This window comes from Gossypium hirsutum, chromosome A11 (genome assembly GCF_007990345.1).
Source record: "Gossypium hirsutum isolate 1008001.06 chromosome A11, Gossypium_hirsutum_v2.1, whole genome shotgun sequence".
Lineage (NCBI taxonomy): Eukaryota > Viridiplantae > Streptophyta > Magnoliopsida > Malvales > Malvaceae > Gossypium > Gossypium hirsutum.
The window spans coordinates 111,232,743-111,260,277 of record NC_053434.1 but is presented as its reverse complement, the minus strand read 5'-3'; the positions used below and the strand labels follow the sequence as shown (position 1 = coordinate 111,260,277).

Here is a 27,535-nt window from a genome sequence, read left to right as displayed (position 1 = left end):
TCTTCTGATCCTTTGATTTTTTCATAAAATTCTATCTCTTTATTGTCCATCAGATTTTGCACTATGGTCTCACTGCACTCTTGGATGTCATGGCCTTCACAGCATGAAACTCACAGTATTTTCTCGCTTCTCTGGGCCTTTCCCCTGAATGTTACGTGATCAAACCTCCATCGATCATTTGTTTCCAAACCCAACTCAATGGTGTTTTTATTTCTACCACGTCGCCTTGATTCTTTTGCTCCCGCTCTCAACTATTGCGTTTATCCCTTTATTAGCATGATCAAGCAATAGATTTCCTACTACGTTGGGTCCTGATAGGTTATCGAACTTTATGATACCCATTTTGATAAATCTTTCTATCAACTTTTTAAACGTACTGCAGTTCTCCATCGAATGCCCCGTTATCCCTACATGGTACTCATATTGGGCATTTACGTCGTACCATTTTGGGAAAGGGGTTGCATAGGCTTCAAGTAGAAATGTGACACCACATGGGCATCAAATAAGCTCTGATACAACTCCCTATAAGACATCGGGATAAGCGTAAACTAGAGCCTCTCTATATTTGGCTTTGGGTTGGATTCTTTCCTTGGAGGGCCTAGCTGGCTAGTAGTCACCGTCCTTGGCTTGCTTACAGTAATGGGTTTTGAATAACCCTTGTTTTATGTACTTACATTGTTCACCTCGCTGTCCTTCCTCCTTGGGGCCGATCTTTTGGAGCTTTCCTCTGCCTCTATCTTCCCACACCTTATCACGATTTCTATCATCTCTCTAGACATCACTATATCTGAAAAGCTCTTGGTTGTGGTCTCCAGCATGTGGTTAATAAAATGTGTCTTTAGGGTATTAATAAAGAGCATAGTTGTTTGTTTTTCTAGCAGGGGCGGTTGGACTTGTGTGGCTATCTCTCTCCACCGTTGGGCGTATTGCCTAAAACTCTCGTTTTGATTTTTCTCCATGTTCTGTAATGTGCTTCTGTCGGGTGTCATGTCTGTTACATGATTGTACTGCTTCATAAAAGCTTGGGCCAAATCTTTTCACGAATTAATCCTAGCACAGCTCAATTGATTGTACCATTTAGTGGCTGATTCGATCAGACTGCCTTGGAAGCAATGGATCAATAGTTGATCATTGTGAACGTATCTTACCATCCTTCGACAGAACATGGTGATGTGAGCTTCTGGACAACTAGTTCCATTATATTTTCCAAAATTTGGAGTTTTAAACTTAGGACGGAGCACTAAATTTGGGACCAAACTTAGGTCTTTGGCATCCATTCCGTAGTGGTAATCAACGTTCTCCATTGCTCTGAGTTTTTCTTCCAACCATTTGTATTGATCCTCAAATTGTTTTGGTAGTTTCACTCTTGTTTTTTCCATTTCTGCCACATCGTTAAGATCAGGAACAACAGGATTGGTTGGGTTGTCCCTAGGATTGGAACCTGAGCCTGTTTGATTGTTCATCGGCACCGAGGTACCAGTTTGATGCTGTTGAGGATTGATAGTGACGGGTACCCTTCGTAGGTACACTTCTGGTTGTGTTTGGGCATTGATCGGAGTAAAACCCTGGGGTAAATAGGATCCTCATTATCGTTCCCTGAGTTAACCGTAGTACTCTCCCCTTTTTCACGTTCTTTGACCAGTAACTACGCCAATTGGCTTATCATACTATTTTGGGACTCTTGTATTTGTTCCCTCATGTCTTGTTGTATTTTACCTAATTGCTCTTGCATATCCCTTTGCATTTGTTCTAATCTTTCTAATATTTGATCCATTGCTTTGGTTTTGCGACGGGTATTGTAGCGGTATTCGGTTGGTTGAATCTTGTTGGTTTCCAGATTAACTAAAATAATTTTATTTAATTAGGGTCTTTTTTATGAAATTTAATGCATATGATGAATAAAATGAATGCAAAAAGAGACGTTGATTTTGATTCAATTTCATTAGAACAACTTTGCTAGAAAACAAATTTCTTTACATAAGATGGATTACATATACAACTTCGCCCTAATGCCCAAAGCCTTAATCTTACTAAGAAGCCAAGCTAATTCTCATCCCCGATCTGATTCCGACTCATATTTTACACTTAGTACATCGGCCTGAACCTCCAGGTTTTGAAGATGATCAGCCACTTTTCGTACTTGAGCCACAGCTTCACCCATGACATAATCTCTATCTCTGATCTGATCTTAAGAGCGGTAGAGCTGTTCTTTACAATGGTCATTGTTTGCCTCAAGGAGTTCCACTTGAATTTTTCTATCTCATAGTGCGATCTTGAGTTCCTCTATTTTCCCTTTCAACTCCTCGATCTTGCTTAGACTGGCCTTCAACTCAATTACGAAGTTACAACTGCGATGCTGATATAGTGATTTTTCCAATTTGTCCACCCAAGCTCATAACCTCTCTTTTTCGCTTTGGCTTTCCAACAAACTCTTTTTCAAAGCGTCCTCTCGCACTCAAACATCTTGAAACTTCTTCTCTCAATGATCGGCTTTAGTCTTTTCTTCTTTAATTTTTTGGTGCCACTGCTCTGACATTTTACCCAAACCTACAGTTTTTATCGACATACACAGCTTCTTGTAATCAGTTTTCAGACTATCCAAATCTTCCTCTACCTTGTTCTTTCCCTTCCTAAATTTCTCGGCCTCTAACTTGTGGATATCGACGTCCAATCCCAACTTCATCTTTTCCTCTTCTAACTGTTCTATCTTCTTGCCCAATTCCTGACTCATATCCTTAAAATCTTGTTTGATAATTTCTAATTCAGACGGGAATGCTTGTAAGTGTTCCTCTATCAGCCGAGCGTTCCCTTGATTTGGCATAGGAATGTTGTCATTGACTCTCTTACCCCACCACCATTCATACTCAGGGGTCATCATCGGACCCGTAGTGAATCCTTTCATTCTTCGGGTTTGGTTCCAAGCATCTGATATCTCACAAACTTTTTTCTTATAATTGTCACCTTTATAAGAGAACTCACATTGAGCCAACCCTTGTGTTGCTGGTATAAACTGCCTTGATCGATATTGCCTTAACACGGTAGCAAAGTGTATCCCACGGCTTCCTATATTCCAAGTAGAAGGACCTAATCAAAATCACCGCACTAATATAAGATCCCACCGAGGATCATCCATGGAACCCTCCATTTAACATCTTTGACTTGTAGATTCTGGAGAATAGCTATCCATTTCTCTTCTGAAATGTCGTCTCGCCTTGGTATAACCATTAATTCTCTTAATGGGGAATAGTCCTCGGAGAAAACTCGATAGGAGACCTTTTCTACTTTTCAAAAGTGGCTGTGGAACCAAGCCAACAATAATTGCATACATCTTATGAATCTTCCTTCGCCCGCCCTCCGACATGCTTTCAAGGACCTAAAAGTTTCTGCTAGGATTGCTAAGACGGGTGTGACCCCTTTATCAAGTCTATCGAATAGGTCCGAGACTACTTCATCTACATGTCCTAATACCTTGGGAAAGATGACTAAACCGTAGATGTTCAAAGCGAAAACGTCAACCCTCTTCTTCATATTCGAATGTGCTAGAACCAGATCTCTCAAGTTCTTCCAAGGAATACACTTGCTGTCTCCCTTTTGCTTAACCCTGGCCGCAACCACTGCTCGTTCATCCCCGTGATACTCATCAATTTCTTCGAAAAGGTTGGGACATTAACGGCTCTTGAATAGGCTTTGTCAACCTGAATCTTCAGGCAACGAAGTAAAGTCATGTACTCCTCCACAGTAGGTACCAAATCGACTCTTCCGAAAGTGAAGCAACTGTAGGCAGAATTCTAAAACTGTGCGAGGGCCCGAAACAGATACTTGCCCACCTTTACATCGAGCAGATAGGGTAGGTCACCGTAATTACAGTAAAAGAGTTGCTTGACCTCGTCATTCCATTGACCCCATATCTCTTTTAATTCTTATAGGTCATTCTGAGTCACACTAATGCGATTGAAATCCCATAATTCTAATTCATACCCCTCGGTCAAACTATCGCCTTTTTCTTGCTGCGTCTTCTCGGACCATACTCGGACAACCGCATTATCCTCCACTTTATCAAGAAACCCTTTTTCTATTCTAAGCTTTTCTATCTAGTAACCGAACGTGAATCAACATCTTTTTATGATGACATGCCATGCAATAATAGCAAAACACAATAAGTCAGTATTATGTACAAAAGTAGAATTCAAAGCAAACAGGAAATAATCAAACACCTATTCGGGTAACCTATTAGGGTTTAGAGTGGCTCTACCGAGGGTGGGCTCCTAAGGCTCACTATATGTGATTTGGTTCTAAAGTAGGGTACCTGAATTAGTAGATTCCTCGATCTTCACCTATTATAGGCTCATATGGATCGAGTTCAGTTCAAGGGCATACATTTCCCTATGGCTATACGGAGATAAAAATCTCACAAAGACGTAGGTACGAATGTATTCCGAAAGCGATCCACTATCCTATACGGAGGTGAAGACCTCACGAAGGAGTAGCTTCTCACTCCCACTTAAAAGGGTAAAATCGTTCGATTATGCAATATGATGCGTAAAAGTATACTAAGAGACTCGAACCATAAGCCAATCATAAAAGGACGAAAACCACAAAAATGAAACACAAAGAAGGGATCGTAAATTTAAAACAAATTTTTAGTTTTCAACAAAGGGAAAAAATTAATCAATTTATGGCTCGACTCTCAAAGTCTCCAGTGGAGTCGTCAAGCTGTCGAAACCATTTTTTTTGAAAACGGCGTTGACTTTGGCTTTGAAAACGAAAACGAACATGGGAGTTGCCACCAATCTTTTTTTTTTAGGTGTGATCGGATCACCTCATAATTTGATTGTTTTAATAAAATGTTTTGTTTTATTAAAACAACGATGTTGGTCTACAAAATTCGAGAAAACGGGTCCGAGATTCGGTTATGTGCGAGGAAGGATTAACACCCTCGTAACGTCCAAAATTGGTACCTAATTGATTAATCGATGTCTTCGTGTCGAAAGTTGAAAATTTGAAAAAGAACCTAAATACGATCCCTCCTTGTATTAATGCTAGTTTCTAATAAAATCTCTTTAATTTATGAAAACGCATAAAGGGATATCTTATCTCAAGGCAAATAAAGGTCGTAACCCGTAAGTTAGGATACGACACCTTAAATCCCCAAAAACAAGCCTTCCTTTTATTTTATCATTGGATCGAATTGCATAACTTTGAAAGGATGTTCAGTTGTTTAGATCCAACAAGAAAATCGAGACCCCGTAAGTTAGGGTACAATTTTCTTGAATTTCCAAACACGAAACATTGCCTTTGTTTTCAAAATTTCCTTTTTGTACAAATTTGGATAAAATCAATGGAACGTTTAAAAATGGTATACATTTGATTGATTTTATTTAAAGGGAAAAAAATCATTTAAAATGTGCATGGGATTGTACTTGACGAATGTTAGTAATATGACACAAGTTTCGTGTAATGATAACATAATATACATTATGCATAACATTGATATTGACCAACTAAAATATTAACATGCATGGATAATAATAATGATAATAGAAATGATAATATAAATGATAATAATCATCAACAAACAACAGTAGAAATAATAATAATTATAAGTGTACGAATAAGATGAATAATTAATGGAAGAAAATCAAAGATTGAAAGAATAAATAAATAGAAGGGATATAAAAAATTACAATAAGAAGGCAAATGAATAATATACATAAAGTAAATAAAATAAGCAAACCAATGGGTAACTTAAAGCAATAATATATGTATGAGCAAGCAAATAAATAGATGAATTAAAATAAAAGGGGCTAATTGGAACTTAAAATAAAATTAGAAGGTATAAGTTACAAATAAAAAGAATGCGTCGAAATTAGTAAGGACTAAAAGGGACAATATCCCTAATCATTATGCTATGTGTTTCGATTAGCAAGGCCCTGGATTAAATTAAAAAATAAAATAAAATTAAAAGGGGGAATTAAAAAAACTATTCCATATATACGCGCAATATAAGATGGGGATTAAATGGGAAATTATTCCCTACCCTCAAAATGACACCACTTCAGGGCGTTTACCCTGGTCCATAAACACGCGGATCCTAGGCCATCTTGGGTCGGGTCTTCGGGTCTTGATGCAAAACGACCCCGTTTTGGCACCTAAAACCAAGGCCCAAAACAATGTCGTATGGTTCCCTTATAAATACCAAAATTTCAACAAAAATTTCATTCCATCAACCCCCTTTAAAAAAAATCATCATAATTTTCTCTCTAGGCTAAACCCAAAAGCTGGTCGAAAGGGCCACCACCAGTCGATCACCGCAGTCCCACCGTAGACGGTGGCCGGAGGTGCACCAAAACTGGCCTTTTAAGCTTCCTTTCCTTTTGTAAACCTGATTTAGATGTTTTCAAACCAAAAAAACGGTGAAAATGGAAAGAAATAAGTAAAAAAAAAAGTTTTCGGCTTCGTTTTCTCTTTTAAATTCTCATTGGAAACCCGATGGGTTGCGGGGTATCCAGAAGCCAGCAATGGTCGTCGGAGGGAGGCCGATCAACTCAGGTAAACCCCTTCTTCTTCTTATTTTTCGTTTTTTAGCCTTAAAATAAAAGGGAAAAAGAATAAAAAAATTTAAAAAATAAAAGATCACCTTTTAGCAATTTTTACTTCTGTTTCAGTTGATGTTTTTGAGTTCAAAATCTCTCTCTAGAAAATTACAATCGGGTCTCGGGCTTTTTATAGCCGAGAATACAAGTGATTTGATCTCTGCTATTTGCTTTTTACTGTTTCTTGCTTTGTTTTTGCTTTGTCTTCTCTTTGGCTTGTTTGCAGGTTACGGGAAGAGTCAACGAAGGCATGTTTTACCATTTTGGTGCAAGGTAACAGGCAGGACCGTCTTAGGCAGTGTGCGCGCTGAGGGCGCACATGGAGGGGGTACGGTGCGAAGGTGATTCAGAAACCCTAGGGTTTCTGAATTGTTTTAGGCTATTGGGCATTTTGGGCCTGTAGGAATTGGGTTAGGGGTTTGGGTTTGATATGGGCTTGTGTCTGTTTAATTGTGGTTTGGGCTGATATAATGGGTTTGGTGAAATTTGGGCTATTTAGACTTTTGATGTTGTAAATGGACTTTAATAATTTTGGACTTTATTTTATATTTTTGTTTTTATTGGTTTGAGATCAGGTCGGGCAAAATAGGCCTGTTACAAAAGCAATGGCTTGTTATTCTAAACTTGTTATAGAAATATTTTAGCACGTTATTCTCAATTTTTTTTAAAAGGAGAAAGCATTGTCATGCTATTCAAACATATATTTAATTTTATGCACTTTTTTTTTCTCCCAACAAAAAAAAACATCATACAAGGTGCAACAAAATGGGAAACACATTTTTTTTCCTTCTTATACAATATGAATGATTTTCCATTACGAGTATATAGTTGTTTTATCATTTTTTACTACATTATTCTTGCATAAGTACTAATAAGAATTCTCATTGTTAGAATCGACCCGATTAAGCAACAAGTAAAAAAAATAGCAAAATAAATTAAGAAATTGAACACACAAATTTAACGTGGAAAAACCCCTCTAAAGAGGATAAAAAACCACAGGCAAAAATAATTTTACTATAATGGCAAAAGAATAAAGAGTACAAAAGATAGAGATAGAAACTAAACCTCAAAAACAAAGAACCCTCAAAACGTAAACACAAAATTCTCTAAATGTGTTATGAGTTCTAATATATAATGGATGTTTTTCCTTAGGTTGTAAAAATGCCTATATAGGTAAAATAATAATAAAATAATCTAAACTAATCAATGTTTGATTGAAACAAATAAACAAAGTTTAACTAGAAGATTATTTCTCCAATTTGACTGAAATAGGAGTGATACTTGAAACTCATGTGGGGGCAATTTATAGATATTTGGTTTTGGCTATTGTTTCAAGAAATTGAGTTACCAAGCTTGGAAGAAATTGCAATGTTGTTTCACTTTTTATTTCTTCTAGAAGAATAATAATTATTCAAAATAGTTGTTCATAACAACCGTTGTTTGAGAATAACTATGTCTTGAATAACTATGTTTAGAATAGTGTTTTAATTTAGAACAATTCTCCTCTAGTGTACATTTCATTTGAGAATAGCTTTTGTTACGAATTCATTTGAGAATAGCTTTTGTTACGAATAACTAAAATTTGGAACAACTCTTGTTTAGAATAATGACATGTCAAGAATAGTTTTATTTAGAACAACGGTTGTCTAAAACAACTTCCATTTAGAACAATTGTGTTTTATTAGAAGAACCATTTTATAGAACAAGCTCTTCCAAGAAAAATATCACCACAAAACAACTCTTGTATGGAAACATCATCTACATTGGGGACAACCATATTGAGAACTCACATATGTGCAAGAACAATGACATATGTGCAAGAACAACCCTTGTCTTGCGAAAGATGTTTCACATGATACTACTTTGCCACAGTAGAAGAAGTGGAAGTAGCCCTGAGATATGACAGAGTTCTTAAGTTATCTTCAGTCTTAGGATGTTTCGGACAATTTGGCTTGATGGATCAGATATGATGAATGTTTCCTTCTTTCATAAACATAAGACTCTTCTTCCCCATTCATCATCACGACCACCAACAAAACCTTCACCATCCCCTTTTAACCATTAATGTCATTGTAACTGAAAATTAATTTCATTACTTCTATTAATTGTCACCTTTGTAACTCTCATTCTTGAGACATTACAAATAGGAACCATTCACTAGCGGGAGAGGGACTTTTGTTATTTTAGCATTTTGGACTCTCAAAGTTCTATTTAAAATCCTCTCAACATGTTTATTTGTTGAACCTGATCATCAATCACATTTATCTTTCTCCACATTATCAACGACCATTATCGCTGTGCTCAATATTTCCGAATCTACTCCAGTATTCCTCTCTACTTTTTTTTAGTACATCTTATTCACTTGTTTACAATATTTCTTCTCTCCACCAAACAACCCTGTACACACTGTATTATCATTTCTATTTTCAGTCAACAGAAAAGTAATAATCTAATAGGCTACTTGAAGACTCATGCTAGATGATAGTAAGTTTAATTCCCCGACTGTTACATGGTCATAATGTATATGGTTATAAAAAAGATGCTTCAATGACTGTTCAACCATTGCCAACCTAGTTATTGACTCTCACTTATCTTCAACGATTGTGCTTGTTTCAAATATTTAACTTTCCCCATTTCGTTGAACTATAAGGAATAGAACTCTGTTCTGGTCGAGCAATAACTCAGTGGATTGAGACTACTACAGGAGAAGAACTGGATCCAATAATCAGGTGAAACATATGTACCAAAGTATAGCATTGGTAACTTTGAATTCATGAATTCTAACATGGCACGGAAGTTAGGACTTCGAATATTGTACATGAATTCCCCAATGACAGATTTATTGATTGTTAAGGAGTAAATGGTACTCGTCGTTCCAAGGAAACTGGATTCATCGATGCTTGTATTTCTTCTAGCGTCCGTCCCTTGGTCTCCGGTACCAGCTTAGCTACAAATAGAACAGTTAAGCCACATATGGTAGCAAATATGAAGAATGTTCCTGGATGAAGAAAGACAGTGTAACGTAGGGAACAAAAGGGTTAAAATTTGATAAGTATGTAGCGAAAATTATATGGTGGACATGGCAAAGTCAAATACAACAGTGTACCTGTTGAGCTCCATTTCATGAGGAAGTTAAATGCAAAGGAAATAATCCAAGAGCCTAACCAGCTAACCAATGTTACAAGGCTTCCAGCTGAACCTTTCATATTTATGGGAAATATCTGAAATTGGAACCCTTTTCTCAGTAAAGCTTAAAGGTAAAAATAACACTGAAGGCTGCAGAATTTGGATAATCAGGGTAAACTTACCTCAGACATTATAACCCAAGGTATTCCTCCCATGCCTAACGAAAACGAGCCCGTGTATACCTACAGTGAGTCGAACATATCAACATGATGATGATTTAATTCATGAAAAGTACTGCCTAAAAAAACTGATTCATTGGATTTACCAGTACACCAACAAGTGATAAAATAGGAGTGACTTCCTTCCATTGTTGAAGGTCCTGTGTGTGATCTAGCTTAATATTTTCTGGAAAAGAATATAGATTGAAATTTTAGATCAATAAATCTGGCTGAACCTGCAAGAGAAATGACAATCCAACAAGGAAGCAACCCAAGCATGTTCCAGCTGCAGACACCTGTAGATATTTCAGCAGGAACAATTCCTTAACGTTACAAATAGATGAAATTCATATAGAAGATACATTTCTAGGCTTCTGTACCAATAGAAGTGGTCTTCGTCCGGATTTGTCGAGCAATAGTACTCCCAATGTTGTCATTGGAACCTATAGAAGATTATTCTGATCATTAAGAAAAGCATTAATCCAAATTATATGAAATCTGTTTATGGTGCAAGCCAAGAGAGCTGACCTGAACCACAACCATTGCTATCATTCCAACACTACCAGAAAATCCTGTCACAAAGAATTAAAGATAAAGATTTTATCAAGTATGAACTTCCTATATAGTTCTTCTATTGTTTCAGAACATGAAAATATTTTTAACATACCAGCTGATATGAAAATAGAACTAGCATAAAATGCAATGCCATTGACTCCTCCGAATTGTTGCAGTACCATTAGGCCAACTCCGACCTTAATCAGTTTAGTTATAAGTTAAAAGGAAAAACTCATAGCAAAAAACAATGACACATCTAGGATTGGCTTTAATTCTTACAATGAGGGACCAAGCATATTCCTTCTGGAACAAATCGAACACGCTAGATTCCGAAAGCCGTTGAAGTTGTTCTGTGTAATCCTGCAAAAGAAAAAATTAGAAAAGATAAACCGTTTCTTTCCCGTTTTGTGTAGTCAAAACATGCAGATATAGGGGCACATGTGATACAAATCCAAAGGAATGAAACCGGAACTTGCATGCACTGAAAGCTAATAACTTACTTTAATCTCACTTGCTTCATTAGAAATATCAGCATTGTTTCCCCTTAGGCACTGCAGGGAAGCTTCACACTCTTTCCATTTACCTATCTTTGCCCGCAAATAGTTGTATTCACCATATCAATGTGTTTGTAAACGCTTGGATTTACTCTTGAGGAATAATTTCAGAAGAAATGTTATCATTTAGTAGCATGCACCACATTTTTGAGTTTTGGCATTATTTTCCTAATTTAAATAACTTATAGAATCTAGACTACTACCTTAAAATTACCTGCCATCTTGGTGACTCAGGGATGAAGAATAGACCCAGAAGCTGCATAAGACATGGAATAGTTCCTGAAATCATGTCACATGGAAGAAACCATTAGAGAATCCTTTAAATTGCAATGTAGCACTAAAATCTGATAGTTACCTATTAAAGCCAAAGTGCGCCAGGTGGCAAACGCGCCTATGAGGTAAGTTATCGACACGCCACAACAAATCATCAGCTGCAGAATTGATTGTCATCAGGTACATAAGCACAAGAACATATTGAATTACTTTAATAGTGCATAGCAGTTACCTGATGGACCGACGTAAATCCTCCTCGAATATCCTTGGGTGTAACTTCAGCAATATATACAGGAACCTACGGTGAACAAGATAAGATATTTTTCTTCAAACATATGAATGGCTAGTCAAGTACAATTGTTATATGTTGGAATATTTTCAAATATTTATAGTATCCCAATAACTATAAATGAATGAGTGTAATTAATCAAAAGATAAAATTTTTGGTCATTGGTCAAAAGTTATATCATTTAATTTTTTTAAAAAAGAATTATAACTATTCAAAAAATATTATTTGAATAGTTACAAAATTAAATGAATAATTATTATTATTTATTTATTTATAAAGACACCTATTGAAAAATGTCTCTATGAAGAGATGAAAATTCCTATAAATAGGAATGGGATTTCATTTGGAAATCATATCAACAAATTCTAATATTATTTCTTCTCTTCCTTCATTTTCTAATATTATTAGATTTTTCTACAAAGGATTTCTGCAGCAATACTTTATAGAATAATCTAATAATATTAGAAAATGAAGGAAGAGAATAAATAATATTAGAATTTGTTGATATGATTTCCAAATGAAATCTCATTCCTATTTATAGGAATTTTCATGTCTCTTCATAGAGACATCTTTCAATAGGTGTCTTTATGAATAAATAAATAATAATAATTATTCATTTAATTTTGTAACTATTCAAATAATATTTTTTGAATAGTTATAATTCTTTTTTTTTTAAAATCAAATGATATAACTTTTGACCAATGACCAAAAGTTTTATCTTTTGATTAATTACACCCATTCATTTATAGTTATTGGGATACTATAAATATTTGAAAATATTCCAACAATCTCCCTCCATTTTCAAAATATTTAGATTTTGATATTCTTGGAAATCAATTTGCATAAATAAAGGTGTCTTACGATTGAACCTTCACTTAGTGAAAACATGTTAAAGTTAATCGAAATTGTATGGTAGACTAAGCTTTGAACCAACTATTCCATTTGATTAACTGAACACATCTCACACAATGATTTCAACATCAGTCAATGCATAGTATCTAGGGACACTATTATAGCCATGTGTCTATGTCTTCTTTTCATGAGTGCTGTCAGAGCCAAGCCCTTAAGCTCCTAGAAGCGGCCACACTTCCACTCACATAGGTAGATCCCATCAAAAGTGTTCCCGTAATTATAACACTCTAACATATTTATGTTATGGGTCCATTAAGAGTACATTACTCATCCTTCCCTTATCATTACGGGTACCTAGCACTTTAATCTTAGGATGGATTTATTTATAGTGCTAACAGTCACATACTAATGATGTACTTTGTCTCATTGAACTCAAGACTTGACGTTATACCAAGCGTTGAGTCGAGTTTCCATCATGGGTGACTCTAATTAATAAGCTTGAGTCCCATCCCTTTTGAGGTCCTTTTTACTGCATCTCTAGCAAGACTTTTTGTCAAAGGATCTGCCAAATTTTCACTTGACCTCACATAATTAATAGTGATCACTCCATCAGAAATTAATTGTCGGACATAACTATGTCTTAATCCAATGTGTCTAGACTTTCCATTATATACTTGGCTATATGCCTTTGCTAGAGTAGCCTCACTATCACAACGGATAGAAATAGGTGAAATTGGCTTAAGCCATAAAGGTACATCATAAAGCAAATTTCTTAACCATTCTGCTTCTTTAGATGCAGCGGCTAATGCAATAAATTCTGCTGCCATGGTGGAATCAGTAATACATGTTTGTTTCTTGGAACCCCAAGAAATGACTCCTCCACCAAGAATGAAGATCCACCCACTAGTAGATGCATGATCTTCCAAACTTGTAATCCAACTAGCATCTGAATACCCTTCTAAAATTGGAGGATATCCATTATAACACAATCCATAGTTAATAGTTTTCTTTAAGTACCTAAGTACTCTATTTAAAGCTTGCCAATGCAAACTACTTGGATTATTTGTGTATCTACTCAATTTTCCAATAGCATATGCAATATCTGGTCTTGTACAAGTCATTATGTACATAAGACAACCAATTAGACTTGCATATTTCAATTGATCAATTTTCCTACCAGCATTAGATACTAATTTTAATTGAGGATCCATGGGTGTAGATGCTGGTATACAGTTGAAAAGATCAAACTTTTTAAGCACATTTTCAATGTAATGTGATTGTGATAAAGCTATAGTGCTTTCATCTCGGGTTATTTTAATCCCAAGAATAACATCTGCTACACCCATATCCTTCATAGCAAAGTTGTTTGACAAGAATTTCTTTGTGTTTTCTATTTGTTCCAAATCCGTGCCAAAAATGAGCATGTCATCTACATATAAGCAAATTATAACACCCTTTCCATTATCAAATTTACTATATATGCACTTATCGGATTCATTTATTTATAGCCATTAGCTAAAACAACCTTGTCAAACTTTTGGTGCCATTGTTTTGGTGCTTGTTTAAGCCCATATAAAGATTTAACAAGCTTACATACCTTATGCTCTTGTCCTGGAACAACAAATCCTTCCGGTTGCTCCATGTACACTTCCTCTTCCAATTCACCATTTAAAAATGCAGTTTTAACATCCATTTGGTGAACAACCAAATTATATATAGAGGTAAGTGATATTAATAGTCTAATTGTAGCAATTCTTGCTACTGGAGCATAGGTATCAAAGTAATCAATACCTTGTCTTTGTGTAAAACCTTTTGCTACCAACCTTGCTTTAAATTTATCAATGGTTCCATCGACCTTCATTTTCTTTTTGAAGATCCATTTACAACCTATTGGTTTGGAACCTGGTGGAAGATCAACTAAGATCCAAGTTTGATTTCCCATTATTGAATCCATTTCATCATTTATTGCTTCTTTCCAAAAAGCAGAGTCTTGAGATTTCACTGCTTCTTCAAATGTAATAGGATCAGATTCGGTATTATAACAATAAGGTATCTTATTGCATATACTTTCACCTTTTCCTTCTACAAGAAACATAATGAAATCTGGTCCAAAATCTTTGACCTTTTTAATCCTCTTACTTCTTCTTAATTCTTGACAAGATTCATCATTATTATCAATTTGTTTCAATAGAATCTCATTCTCATTTGAAGAATGAATCAATTGTTGTGGTTGTAATTGTCTTGATATAGAATTAAAACTATTTTCATCAAAAATAGCATCTCTTGATTCAATAACCGTATTAATTGAAATTGAATCATTTGGTTCAATTACTATGAACCTATATGCCTTGCTATTATGTGCATAACCTATAAATATGCATTCAATTCCTCTTTCACCTAACTTTTTACGTTTAGGTGTTGGAACTTTTACAATAGCTCTACAACCCCAAACCTTTAAATAATTAAGGTTTGGTTTCCTTTTCTTCTATTGTTCATAGGGGGTTATTTTAGTTTCCTTATTAGGAACTCTATTCAATATATGACAAGCTGTTAGAACAGCTTCTCCCCAAAAACCCTGTCCAAGACCTGAATATGATAACATTGAATTTACCATTTCAATCAAGACTCTATTTTTCCTTTCAGCTACACCATTTTGTTGTGGTGTGTAAGGGGCTGAAACTTGATGGACAATTCTAGTGAGTTCAAAATAACTTGGATTATAGTATTCTCCACCTCTATCCGATCTTAAGCACTTGATAAATGATTCACACTGAAGTTCAACTTCAGATTTATAAACTTTAAATTTATCAAGCGCTTCATCTTTTGAATGCAATAAATATACATAACAATATCTAGAACAATCATCAATAAAAGTAACAAAATATTTCTTTCCACCTAATGTAGGAGTATTATGCAAGTCACATAAATCACTATGTATCAAACCAAGCAATTTTGTTTTCCTTTTAACCTTAGGGAAAGGATTTCTTGTAATTTTAGTCAACATACAGGTATTGCATTTTTCAATATTTTTATTAAAAACAGGAATTAAATCTAATTTATACATGTCATTCAATTTTCTATAATTCAAATGACCTAATCTATAATGCCACAAACAAAATGATTCAACCATATAAGCAGAAATAGTATTTTTATTCTTATTAATAATATTAAGTTTGAACATGCTTTCATACATATACCCTTTTCCCACAAAAATTCCTCCCTTAGACAAAATAAACTTATCTGCCTCAAAAACAAGTTTGAAACCAAACTTATTCAACAGACTTCCAGACACTAAAATTTTCCTAACTTCTGGTACATAATATACATCATTTAAGGTTAAAACCTTTCTAGAAGTGAATTGTAGTTCAACAGACCCTTTGCCTTTAATTGTTGCGGTGGAAGAATTTCCCATGTACAAGACATTGTCATTTTCACATTGTGTGATCTTTGTGAACATGCTTTTGTCTTTGCACACATGTTTGGTTGCTCCGGTATCAATCCACCATGTATTATCATCTTGTGCCATATTAATTTCAGATATCATTGCAACGAACTTTTCGTTATTATCAGCCTTAGAAGATGATTTCTTCTTTAAAAATTGACATTCATTCTTGAAATGTCCCGGCTTTCCACAATGATAACATGAGCCCTTTTGTTTCTTTTTGAACTTAGGTGCTGTATCAGTCTGATTGAACATGGTTTAGTAGTCTGTACTTCTTCCGTAACATGTACTTTGGCATTTTCAGAATTTAGGTTCTGATCTTGTTTTCGATACTCTTCTTCAATACGAAGATGATTTGCCAAAGCCTCAAGAGATATTTCCTCTTTCTTATGTTCTAGACTTCTTTTAAAGTCTTTCCAATATGGAGGAAGTTTGTCTATTATGGAGGATACCACAATCATTTCATCCATTTTCATATCATATTGCTTAAATTGATTCAGCATCTTTTCAATATCACGAAATTGTTCCATAACAGAATGACCATCAACCATTTGATAATTATTGAAACGACTGACAAGAAATTTCTTACTTGTAACATCTTCGGTCATGTATCTTGCCTCCAATTTGTCCCATAATTCTTTAGCGGTGACGTCGTTTTGGCAGGTGTCGAACAAACCATCAGATAAACCATTCAATATGTGGCCCATGCACATGTAATCAGCATTGTCCTATTTTTGTCTTTCTCGGGTTGCAGCAACAGATTCATTTTCATTCTCTTCAGGTTTTGGAGTATCCAAAACATAAGCAATCTTCAAAGTTGATAACAAAAAGTGCATCTTTTTCTGCCATCGTCGAAAATTGCCACCATCAAAACGATCAAGTTTAACAAAGTTGGAAGCCAACTCCCTTAGTGTTCCACTTTCATGTGTTGTGGTAGTCATCATGAAATATAACCTTAAAATTGAGTTTTTGTTATACATTACTTAGTGCATAGTGGACTATTCTCGTCAGTGCAAAACGCAAATAGTCATTGGCTTCATTGTATCCTCGAGGTTAATTTGCTTGGAACTCGTTTGCACACTGAAGATAAGTGGGGGCGAATATAACCTTAAAGATAGTGGCTTGATACACGCCTTGGAGCCTGTCCTATTTCTTCTTTTTCTTTTCGAGTTCCGATCGTGTGTTCGAGTTTTTTCCTTACCGGAGTTTTGTACTAACATTATATGTTCACAGCTTACCACATAGGAAAGGAGGCCCATCCCACATCCTACCAGCATTCGTCCAAAGTCAAGCCAGAAAGCAGCCTTTTCACAAGCAGCTAGCATTTAGCACTATGATTTGAGACCATACAAGGTACAGATGAAAAAAGGCAGAGTATAATAAAATTAGGCATGAAAACACCTTGGAGAATAGTATCAGAAGCCATCCTATTATGCAGAATATCTCCGAGAAACCCATCGTCTGCATCACAAATTAACCAATATTGAAGAAAGCCAAAGACATGAAGAACTGTTTGGTATTAGGATTAAAGATATAATCATATGTCCTAGAAAATCTTACACATTTTCGACCAATGTAATCTGCTATTCTCCCACTCATTACTGCACCTATCGTAGCTCCAATCATCAATATTGAACCAAAAAAGGAATACTGCAATGACCAAAGCAGGAAAAACGGAAGTTTCAGAAAAAGAAGCAATAATAGGAAAGCCATGATGATCCTCCTGCTCAGTTGCTTAAGCTGGCATAAGGTATTTGAAACAAAATTATAAGGCCATAAATACTGTACAAATTATACTCTTTTTGTGTGTAAACAAAATCAAGCATTTAAATATGGAAGAATATGTCAGTAATTGACACAAAGGAAACAGTTTTACCTCAGCCACAGAGAGACCTAGGTCATCTGTGATTCCCGTCTGAGCAGGAGATGAATATCCAATCTGGAAAATCAATCATGGTATATTAGTTCATCTTTTGTTAAACAAATGACAGAATTATTACCAGAGGTGTATCTGAATAAAACCCAACTTTCTTAAGTCTCATTGCTTTTCAACAGATGAATAAACAACAATCTAGGCACTGTGTAATCAAAATTCATGGCCAAGCAGAAGAGGGAAACCCTTTACTTAGCAGGTTTCATTGGTGAAAAGAATATACTTACAGCAGTCCCAAAAACATAAGATCCGCAAACAGCAACAAAGGTGCTGAGAACAACCATGGTTGTTGCAGAAGAAGTAGTTTTAATTCCATCTAGTTCTTCACCCGAAAAACCATGTACAACTCCATCCCGAGGTTTCTCTTTATGTATCAAAGAACTTGAAAGTTCTCCTCCTTCTAATTTTGCTCTATTCATCTCCAATGAAATTCGAACAAGAAACTGTATTGAAGATTAAGCTACAAAGTATAGTAGTAAGATTGAAAGTGGTATAAAGAACAAACGGACAAGAAACTAATTTCAGTTTGAAAAATAAGGTAGAGTAACCAATTGGATCTAACGGGTCCCCACGTGAAATGAGATATTTGTTCAATTGTGTCTATATTTCATGCACGTTGACATATGCAGTTTATCTTTATCTTTATAAATAAAATCCTCCTGGATTCCTACCGGTCCCCCGTTTTTTTTTCAAGCTGACTGAGTCATACTCTCTCTTTCCTTAGTTTCCTCGGAACCATTAAAGGAGGGATTTATTCATTAGTTCTTATGAATTTGCGGCTAATCTGTAATACAATGTTCAAAAAGCTAAAATCTTGTTGAAGTTGGTCTGCATGCAGCATGTGAAATAGTTAAAGAGTAGATAAGCAACCCGAGCCATGCATGCAGCTGCTAAAGTTTTTGCTATTGTTTTGTTTTGTTAGTTTAGTTTATGTCATGTAATCTAGTTAGTTTTGAACATAGTTAGTGATGCATTTGATGTAATTAGGTAATGTTGAGTTGATAAATCAGCTTTGTCAAGTTTACAAGTTTCATTTATCAAGTTTCAATGAAATTAGTGGTAGTAGGTAATGATTAGGTAATGTTTGTCACATTTTGACCAGCTCATGAACTGGTATATGTAATGGTTCAATGCCTTTATTCGTTGTTGTTAATGAAATCATTGAATTTCATCAGAAAACTCTCTCTTTTCTTTGTTTTCATTTTTACTCTTCAAGTTCGATTCTATTTGTTTCCTCTACAAGCATCGAGCCTTGTTGCTTAAACTTCTATCAGCCTTGGTTGATTTTTGTTTTTAATCCCAACAATTAGTATCAGAGCCCTATTCTTAGTGGACCTATTATACTTCAACCCTTAAAATCATGTCTTCATCAGGTTTCTCACCTGCAGCACCACTAGTGTTCAATAGAGAGGGCTATCACATATAGGTAGTCAAAATGAAAACCTACCTACATGAATTCGACTTGTGGGAGGTTGTCAACTCAGATGCTGAACCAGCACCTGTAAGAGCTAATCCAACAGTGGCTCAGATTAGGCAGCATGCAGATGAAAGAACCAAGAGGTACAAAGCCATGTCTTGCATCCAAAACAGTGTGTCTAATGTGATTTTCACAAGAATCATAGCTTGTGAGTCACCAAAGCAGGTCTGGGATAAGCTGAATGAGGAGTTTCAAGGGACTAAAAAAATAAGACAGCAACAGCTACTGAATTTGAGAAGGGATTTTGAAAACTTGAAGATGAAGGAGGAAGAAACAGTGAAGTAATACTCAAACAGAATCATAGCTATGGAAAACATTATCAGACTGTTTGGAGAGTACAGTTTAATGAAGCAAGAATTGTGGAGGAAGTGATCTCAACCTTGCCTGAAAGGTATGAGGCAAAGATATCATCCCTTGAAGACTCGAGGGACTTGACCAACATCTTATTTACAGAGCTGATCAATGTTATTTATGCTCAAGAGAAAAGGAGAGCCAGTAGACTGGAAGAGCATCAAGAAGGTGTCTTCCAAGCCAAAAGCAGACCAGCCTCGAGCTCCTCTGCCGACAAGGGGAAGAAAACCTGGAAAGACAAGCCTAAATTAGATGGTGCAAGAAGAAAGGATCAACCTTGCAGACATTGCAAAAGGCTTGGCCATCTAGAGGTAAACTGTTGGTTTAGGCCTGATGTGCAGTACCAAGTTTGCAAAAAGATGGGTCATGTTGAGAAAGTCTACAGAAACAAAGACAAACAGAGGCTAAATCAACCTCAGCAACCTAGAGCTGAAGCTAGAGTAGCAGAAGAGGAAAGTGACCAAGAAGAGCAAGTCTTTGCAGTTTCTTGCTCAGCTGCAAAAGAAAAGGCCACAAAGAGGTGACTGTTAGACAGTGGTTGCACAAATCACTTAACCCCTAATGTTGCCATCTTCAAGTCAATTGACAGAAGCATTAAAGCAAAAGTGAAAGTTGGAAATGAATATTTCATTAAAATAGAAGGTAAAGGAGATATGATGATAAACACTCCCACTGGTAACAAGCTTGTTTCAAATGTCTTGTTGGTGCTTGAAATTAACAAAAATCTACTCAGTATAGCTTAGTTGTTAGAAAATGGCTACTCTATGGTATTTAAAGGCAAGGAATGCCTAATCAGTGATCTAAATAGATCCAAGCTCTTGTTAGTGACCATGGTTGACAAAAGTTTTGTTGTGGATTAGAGCAAAAGCTTAGACAGTGCCTACACAGTTGTTTCAGATGAATCCAAGTTGTGGCACAAGAGGCTTGACCATGTCAACTACAAGTCAATGGCTCAGCTAACCAAAGAAGACTTGGTTGAAAACTTCACTGATTCAGTTGAGAAGGAAGAAGTTGTGAAGTATGTCAGTTAGGAAAATAAGCTAGACTGCTATTTCCTTCAAACAATGCCAGTTGCAGCTGGTCCACACTGATGTGTGTGGCCCCATGAAGACACAGTCCCTGGATGGCAATAGGTATTTCATCATATTCATTGATGATTACTCGAGATATTGCTGGATTTACTTCTTGAAACACAAATCAGAAGTTGCCTCAGTGTTTTGAAAGTTTAAAGCTACAGCAGAAACTGAAATAGGTGGCATGTTGAAGACATTGAGGTTTGATAATGGGACTGAGTATACCTCAGCCATGTTTCAGAATTTTTGTGATAAAGTAAGCATCAAGCACCAACTCACCAACACTTACACACCTCAACAGAATGGTGTAAGTGAAAGGAAGAATAGAAGCCTGATGGATATGGCCAAATGTTTGTTGTTTGAGAGAAACTTGCCCAAAACCTTATGGGCTGAGGCAATTAACACTGTTGTATACCTTCAAAACAGGCTCTCAACCAAGGCATTAGTTTAGAGAACTCCATTTGAGGCTTGGTTTGGGTTCAAACCATCACTGACTCACCTGAGGGTCTTTGGTTGCATCTGTTATGCACATGTTCCTATTGTCAAGAGGGACAAGTTGGCCAAGAAAGCTCAACCTGGTATCTTTGTAGGCTATAGCAGTATCAAGAACGGTTATAGGATTTTGGATCCTTCATCCAACAAAGTACTTGTGAACAGATATGTTGTATTTGATGAGAAGTCAAGCTGGAACTGGGATAAGAATGAGCCAGAGGCTGCTGCTGAAGATCTTGTGGCAGGTCAAACTAAAGCTGATCAAAATGGTCTTGAAATGGACATTGATGGTGAACCAATCAGGGGCACTAAACCATTGGCTAAGATATATGAAAGAGCACAACTAGCTGTAGTTGAACCAAGCTGTTTTGAAGAGGATGAAGCTCAGCAAGGCTGGAAACAGGCTATGGTTGATGAAATCAGCATGATTGAAAAAAAAAGACCTGAGAACTAGTTTTAAAACCAGTCAACAAGAAGGTCATAGGAGTGAAGTGGGTGTTTCGAGCCAAACACAACGCTGATGGAAGTTTGAACAAGCTGAAAGCAAGGCTGGTAGTGAAAGTGTTCAGCTAGAAATATGGCATTGACTACCTTGAAACCTTTGCACCAGTGGCCAGGCTTGACACTATTAGGCTGCTAATTGCCTTGGCCGCACAAAAGCAGTGGAAAGTTCATCAGTTTGATGTAAAATTAGCCTTTCTCAATGGCTATCTTGAGGAAAAAAATCTATATTGAATAGCCTGAAGGGTTTAAAGTTGAAGGAAAAGAAGACAATGTCTACAAGCTGAAGAAAGCCTTGTATGGCTTGAAACAGGCACCAAGAGCCTGGTATGATAGAATCGACAGCTATCTAACTAGCCTAGGATTCAAAATGAGCATCAGTGAGCCAAACTTGTATATCAAAAGAGAAGGTATTGAAATAGAGCTAATGTATCCTTGTATGTGGATGAACTACTAGTGACAGGAGGAAATCGTGCTATATTGGTTAATTTTAAGGAGAAACTAAAGCAAATGTTTAAGATGTCTGATTTGGGAAAAATGGCTTACTTCCTTGGCATGGAAATGTTACAAACTCAGCATGGAATCTCCTTAAGTCAAAAGACTTTTTCCTCAAAGATTCTAAACAAATTCTCTATGCAAAATTGCAAAGCAACAAGCATGTCAGTTGCTGTTGGAAAGAAACTATCGAGCCAAGGTGATTCTAAAAAGGTTAGTGAGTCAACCTATAGGAGTTTGGTTGGATGTTTACTATCTCTGACTGCCACTAGACCAGACATCATGTTTGTTGTTAGTCTGCCATCAAGATTCTTGTATTACTATAATGAGAAGCACTTACAAGCTACCAAAAGAGTTCTCAGGTACATCAAAGGTACATTGAGTTTTGGTTTGAAGTTTACCAAGGCTGAAAGCGTGAAGTTGCTTGGTTATACTGATAGTGATTGGGTTGGATCATTAGATGATATGAAGAGCACCTCAAGGTATGTGTTTACCCTTGGTTCAACCATTTTTTGTTTGAGTTTGAGAAAGTAAAATGTTGTTGCTTAGTCAACTGCTGAAGCAGAATATGTGGAAGCTACAGTAACTGTTAACCAAGCCATTTGGCTAAGAAAAATCATGGCTGATTTGAATCAACACCAAAGGGAAGCAATATAGATCAATTGTGACAACCAATCTGCTATTGCAATTACTAAGAATCCAGTACTCCATGGAAGACAAAACACTTCAAGATTAAGTTTCATTTTGTTAGAGAAATGGAGCAAGCTCGAGAGGTGAGACTGATTCATTGCAGTTCTGAAGATCAAGTTGCTGACATCTTGACAAAGCCCCTTAATGTGTCAAGATTCAATGAATTAAGAAGGAAAATGGGAATTTACAGCAAGCAAACTAAGGAGGAGTGTTGAAGTTGGTCTGCATGCAGCATGTGAAGCAGATAAAGAGTAGAGAAACAGCCTGAGCCATGCATACAGCTGCTAAAGTTTTTGCTACTATTTTGTTTTGTTAGTTTAGTTGATGTCATGTAATCTAGTTAGTTTTAAACATAGTTGGTGATGTATTTGATGTAATTAGGGAATGTTGAGCTAATAAATCAGCTTTGTCAAGTGTACAAGTTTCATTTAACAAGTTTTAATGAAATTAGTGGTAGTAGGTAATGATTAGGTAATGTTTGTCACATTTTGACCAACTCATGAATTGGTATATGTAATGGCTCAATGCCTTTATTCATTGTTGTTAATGAAATCATTGGATTTCATCAGAAAACTCTCGTTTTTTTTCATTTTTGCTCTTCAAGCCCGATTCTGTTTGTTTCCTCTGCAAGCATCGAGCCTTGCTGCTCAAACTTCTATCAACCTTGGTTGATTTTTGTTTTTAATCCCAACAAATCTATAATATTTGGATATTTGTAAGATCCAGATTAAGTACAATCACTCAATCAACAGCTACCTGCTAAAGAAAAAGGTTAAATTCTACTATTAGTACTTATTTTAATTCACTAGTTGGCTTGTACAAGAACTCTAAGGGTCATTCGTACAAGACTCTTAATTAGCCTATCTAATCGGTCGAATTTCTTCTTAGAGGAAGAACTCTTAATCAAAAGGTTATCTTGCATTCTCTAAATCAAAATTAGTTCTTGAGAATTCTGGAAATTTGATACTTCAAACTCAACTCCTTACTTGTGCAAAGCAGAAAATTTGAAGCTTCATTGTTGAAAAGAACCATCCATTCCTTGCATTTCAAGCAACACTACTCAAATCCTACTTCTATAAGAATTCTCACTTCTTTTCTAACCTAATTTTTTTCCTATTTTAATAATTTTATTTCTAAATTAATTTACTGATTATTATCATTTATTTTTTTTCAAATTTAATTCAAGGGTTTGTTATAAATATCTTCCCATTCTTTCATAGTAGAATCCAATTCTCTCCTTCGAACTTGAATTCGAGTCTAGGGTTTCATAGAAATAAAGGTTTGATTTCCTTTTCTTTCATTTTACATAAGAGATGAACTTTTTTCAATAAAGGTGTTATACACCATTTTATTATGGTATGTATGGAGTTGAAAGTGGATTCAAAATAACTTACGTTATAATATTCTTATCATCATCTTATTTAAAACACTTTATAATGATTTATATTGAAGCTCAACTTCATATTTGTAACTTTTAAATCTATCAAACTCTTTATCCTTTGAATGTAACAAATATGCATAGTAATATCAAGAATAATCGTCAATAAATAAAACCAAATATTTCTTTCCTCCCAATAGAGGAGTGCTTTGAATGTCACATAGATCGCTGTATATCAAATCAAGTATTTTTGTTTTACTTTTAACCATAAGGAAAAGATTTTAGATAATTTTAGTCTCATGCATTTATTTCATTTATCCATGTAATTATTAAAAATAGAAATTAAATCTAGCTTATGCATTTCATTCAATTTTCTATATTTCAAATGACCTAACCTATAATGTCATTTATAAAAAAATTCAACCAAATAAGCAAAAACAATATGTTAGAAAATTTTGGTTTAGAAATTGATTTTGTTACACAACAAAAAATTAAAATTTTCTATAACAAGTCATCCTACTTACTTAAGTAACGACACTAAAACATGGGTGGCGATCTTATTAGTGAGAAAGTCCACCTAATAAGGTCCTCGCCCTAACTATAATCTTGCTATCACTCGAACTGATACTCCGCAGTATCAGTAAAGTTCTTTGTAGCATTCTGCCACGAAGCTACCAACTTTATACAGTCTAAGCCTCGCAACTTAGGCGGTCTTTTCCTACGTAGTCACCTGAACTGACCTCATTCACCAAACCAAGGTATAACAACTCCCCTACCTTAGAAATAAATTTCGTCCGTGGAATTTCATACGTATGAAGAGATGCAGATATTAACCATACCCCTCGGGACTTGCACTCAACCACAACGCTATGCCTCGTCAGCCAATCTAGTCCCAATATGGTGTCGAACTTACGAAAAACCAAAAGCATCAAATTCACTAGAAATACATGCCCGCCATAGTTCAGGGAACAGTCTTTTACCACTTTATTTACTACAATACTCTGACCTAGGAGGTTGGTGACTAACATACTAACCTCTGTAGGGGCAACTCTAAGACTCTGCTCCATTACAAACTTATCACAAATATAAGAATGAGTAGACCCAGAGTCCATTAATACATGTATGCAAGCGTCAAATAAAGAAAAGTTATCTGTAATAACGTCGGGAGCTTTGGCATCCTCTTTTGCCTACATGACATACACTCTGGATGAAGCTTTCAGGTTGGGTCTGGTTGTATTTCTTCTTAGAGTTTCCTAAACTGACCCTGATTTAACCACCGTCCCTGATTTCATTTCCGGTTAGGGCTCTTTAACCACCTGCACAAATTGCTCATTTATTTCCTTCTACTCTTACAAGGAAATCCCTCTTGAAATGGTCTTAGACTCCAAAATTAAAACATCCCTCAATGACCCTCCAGCATACGCTAGTATGGCTCTTTCCACAACTGTTACATATGGAAAGCTTCTCTCTGGGACCCTCCCGTGTTGGCAATAGACGTCGCTTGGTGTACTGTAACACCCCAAACCTGGCCTAGACGTTATGGCCGAATCTGGCGATGTTACATTGAAGTGTTTTTTGAAAACTAAGACTTGTCATTTAAAAACCCCCTCTTTAACTAGACTCTTTGTATAGAAGGAAAAGTCGATTTAAAGTCTTATTACTCATTCATAACGTGGGACATGTACTTTTAAATATTGCTTTTAATAAAACGTTATTAATTTCGTAAATGGTTTGTTATTCGCAGAAGCTTTGAAAACGAGTTACGTGTTTGTCGTGGGTTTGAAAACGTTTGAATTTTTGAAAACTCACGTTTTTCCTACTGCTAGCAATTGTAAATCACAAATAAATTTGAGTAAAATACCAAAATCAAAAATAAACTCGAGAGGTCTTATTACATAACGTAAAACCCAAAATAAACCTTAAGTATATTATTAAAAGTTAACTAAGTCGAGTGGCCACCACTGATCTTCCGTCGCATTGATCTGTCTAAGTTTGGGGATTTCTACAGAGTTAACAAATAGGTGAGTTTATGAAAACTCAGTGTGTGAAATCCCACAATAGCAATCAATCGGAGCAAACACAATTTGGGCCTAAGCCCTTTCAGTTTCAGTTAGGGCTTTAGCCCATATCATTAACAATAACAATCCGGGCCTGAGCCCATTTTAGTAACAGTATCAATGGGGCCTAAGCCCATCATAGTAACAGTACAGTACGCAATCAAAAAATCCTACCCAATCCAACCTCTACACACCATCTACGTACCAGCCCTACACACCATGTGGGGATAAAATCGACCCACCCATCCCTACACTCCAAGTAGCATCAGTTGCGGCACTAAAACAGTATTTGCAGTAGAACTGCCAGTAATAGGCTTATAGCCTTTCAGTACACTTCCTCCAAAATCATATATCCCACCCCATGCAATGTAACATAATATAAATGTATATGCAGTACAAATGGCATGCTCAAACAGTCATACATCACATAGGGGTATATCATTTATTTATCAAAAATCAGGGTCCAGGTACACTTACCGGCCCAACAATAGGTCCACAGTCGTCTTGGGCAACCCGTGCAACCTTAACAGTCAATCAGTGATAATAGGCCCACGGCCCATGTTGTAAGCCCATATGAGCCCACACGCTTGTATGGCCCACATAGCCCAAAAATGGCCTTAGCCGTGTGGTTTACACAGCCCAGCCTAATAATTACCACACTTTGGTGTGATTTTTCTATGTGGGGCCCATAGGCCCATTGGGCCTACACGGTCCAGTTCGACCCAAAATGGCCCAATATCATGTTGACCATGAAAATGCTCATGGCCATCTCCTTGACCACATGGCCATGTTTTGTTACACGGCCTGCCACACGGGTGGCAACACGCCCGTGTTGTATCGAGAGCTCACTTTTCGGCTTTTCAGCTTTTTCCGTTTCACATCTAATGGTAGTGTTACACAAACATGTTATGAAATTGTAGCCGAGACGCTTCTAAGATCAAAGAACCTATAATTAACAACAACCCCACCATCAATCCATATTCATGGTTAATCTAAAACCATAGTATTAAAAATACTTTAACCAATTTATCGCTACTTACCAATCGAACAATCACACAACCCTTTTTGTTCCAACACCAACGTTTACTTCCTGATGCTTTAACCTTCACACGAAACAGTTAATCGACTTATAAGAATCAATAAACCATCATAACTATATCTAAAACTTAAAGCACTTACCACGAGT

The 27,535-nt window shown here is 36.1% G+C and overlaps 2 protein-coding genes and 1 long non-coding RNA gene across 3 annotated transcripts; 2 read left to right on the top strand and 1 right to left on the bottom strand.

Annotated features, from left to right (window-relative positions):
• The first annotated feature begins 6,172 nt into the window (after nucleotides 1-6,172).
• On the top strand, nucleotides 6,173-7,239 carry LOC107904554 (uncharacterized). Its single transcript, XR_001686250.2, has 2 exons — nucleotides 6,173-6,549; nucleotides 6,820-7,239. It is a non-coding gene; the product is annotated as an uncharacterized lncRNA (long non-coding RNA).
• A 1,992-nt stretch (nucleotides 7,240-9,231) lies between these two features.
• LOC107955732 (sugar transporter ERD6-like 5) lies at nucleotides 9,232-18,269 on the bottom strand. Its single transcript, XM_041079849.1, has 18 exons — nucleotides 18,063-18,269; nucleotides 17,779-17,841; nucleotides 17,463-17,552; nucleotides 17,304-17,363; nucleotides 17,141-17,206; nucleotides 11,552-11,617; nucleotides 11,402-11,477; nucleotides 11,261-11,325; nucleotides 10,993-11,085; nucleotides 10,772-10,852; nucleotides 10,605-10,689; nucleotides 10,466-10,509; nucleotides 10,318-10,380; nucleotides 10,174-10,233; nucleotides 10,045-10,098; nucleotides 9,902-9,961; nucleotides 9,700-9,814; nucleotides 9,232-9,591 (listed from the first exon to the last, which is right to left on the bottom strand). The coding sequence occupies exons 1-18, from the start codon at nucleotides 18,252-18,254 to the stop codon at nucleotides 9,443-9,445; spliced, it is 1,482 nt and encodes a 493-aa protein (XP_040935783.1). The 5' UTR covers nucleotides 18,255-18,269; the 3' UTR covers nucleotides 9,232-9,442.
• Nucleotides 18,270-19,270: 1,001 nt separating this feature from the next.
• LOC121210054 (uncharacterized) lies at nucleotides 19,271-21,682 on the top strand. The gene is made up of 6 exons (XM_041082135.1): nucleotides 19,271-19,588; nucleotides 19,654-20,183; nucleotides 20,253-20,367; nucleotides 20,524-20,685; nucleotides 20,888-21,175; nucleotides 21,284-21,682. The coding sequence occupies exons 1-6, from the start codon at nucleotides 19,271-19,273 to the stop codon at nucleotides 21,680-21,682; spliced, it is 1,812 nt and encodes a 603-aa protein (XP_040938069.1).
• The last annotated feature ends 5,853 nt before the right edge of the window (nucleotides 21,683-27,535 follow it).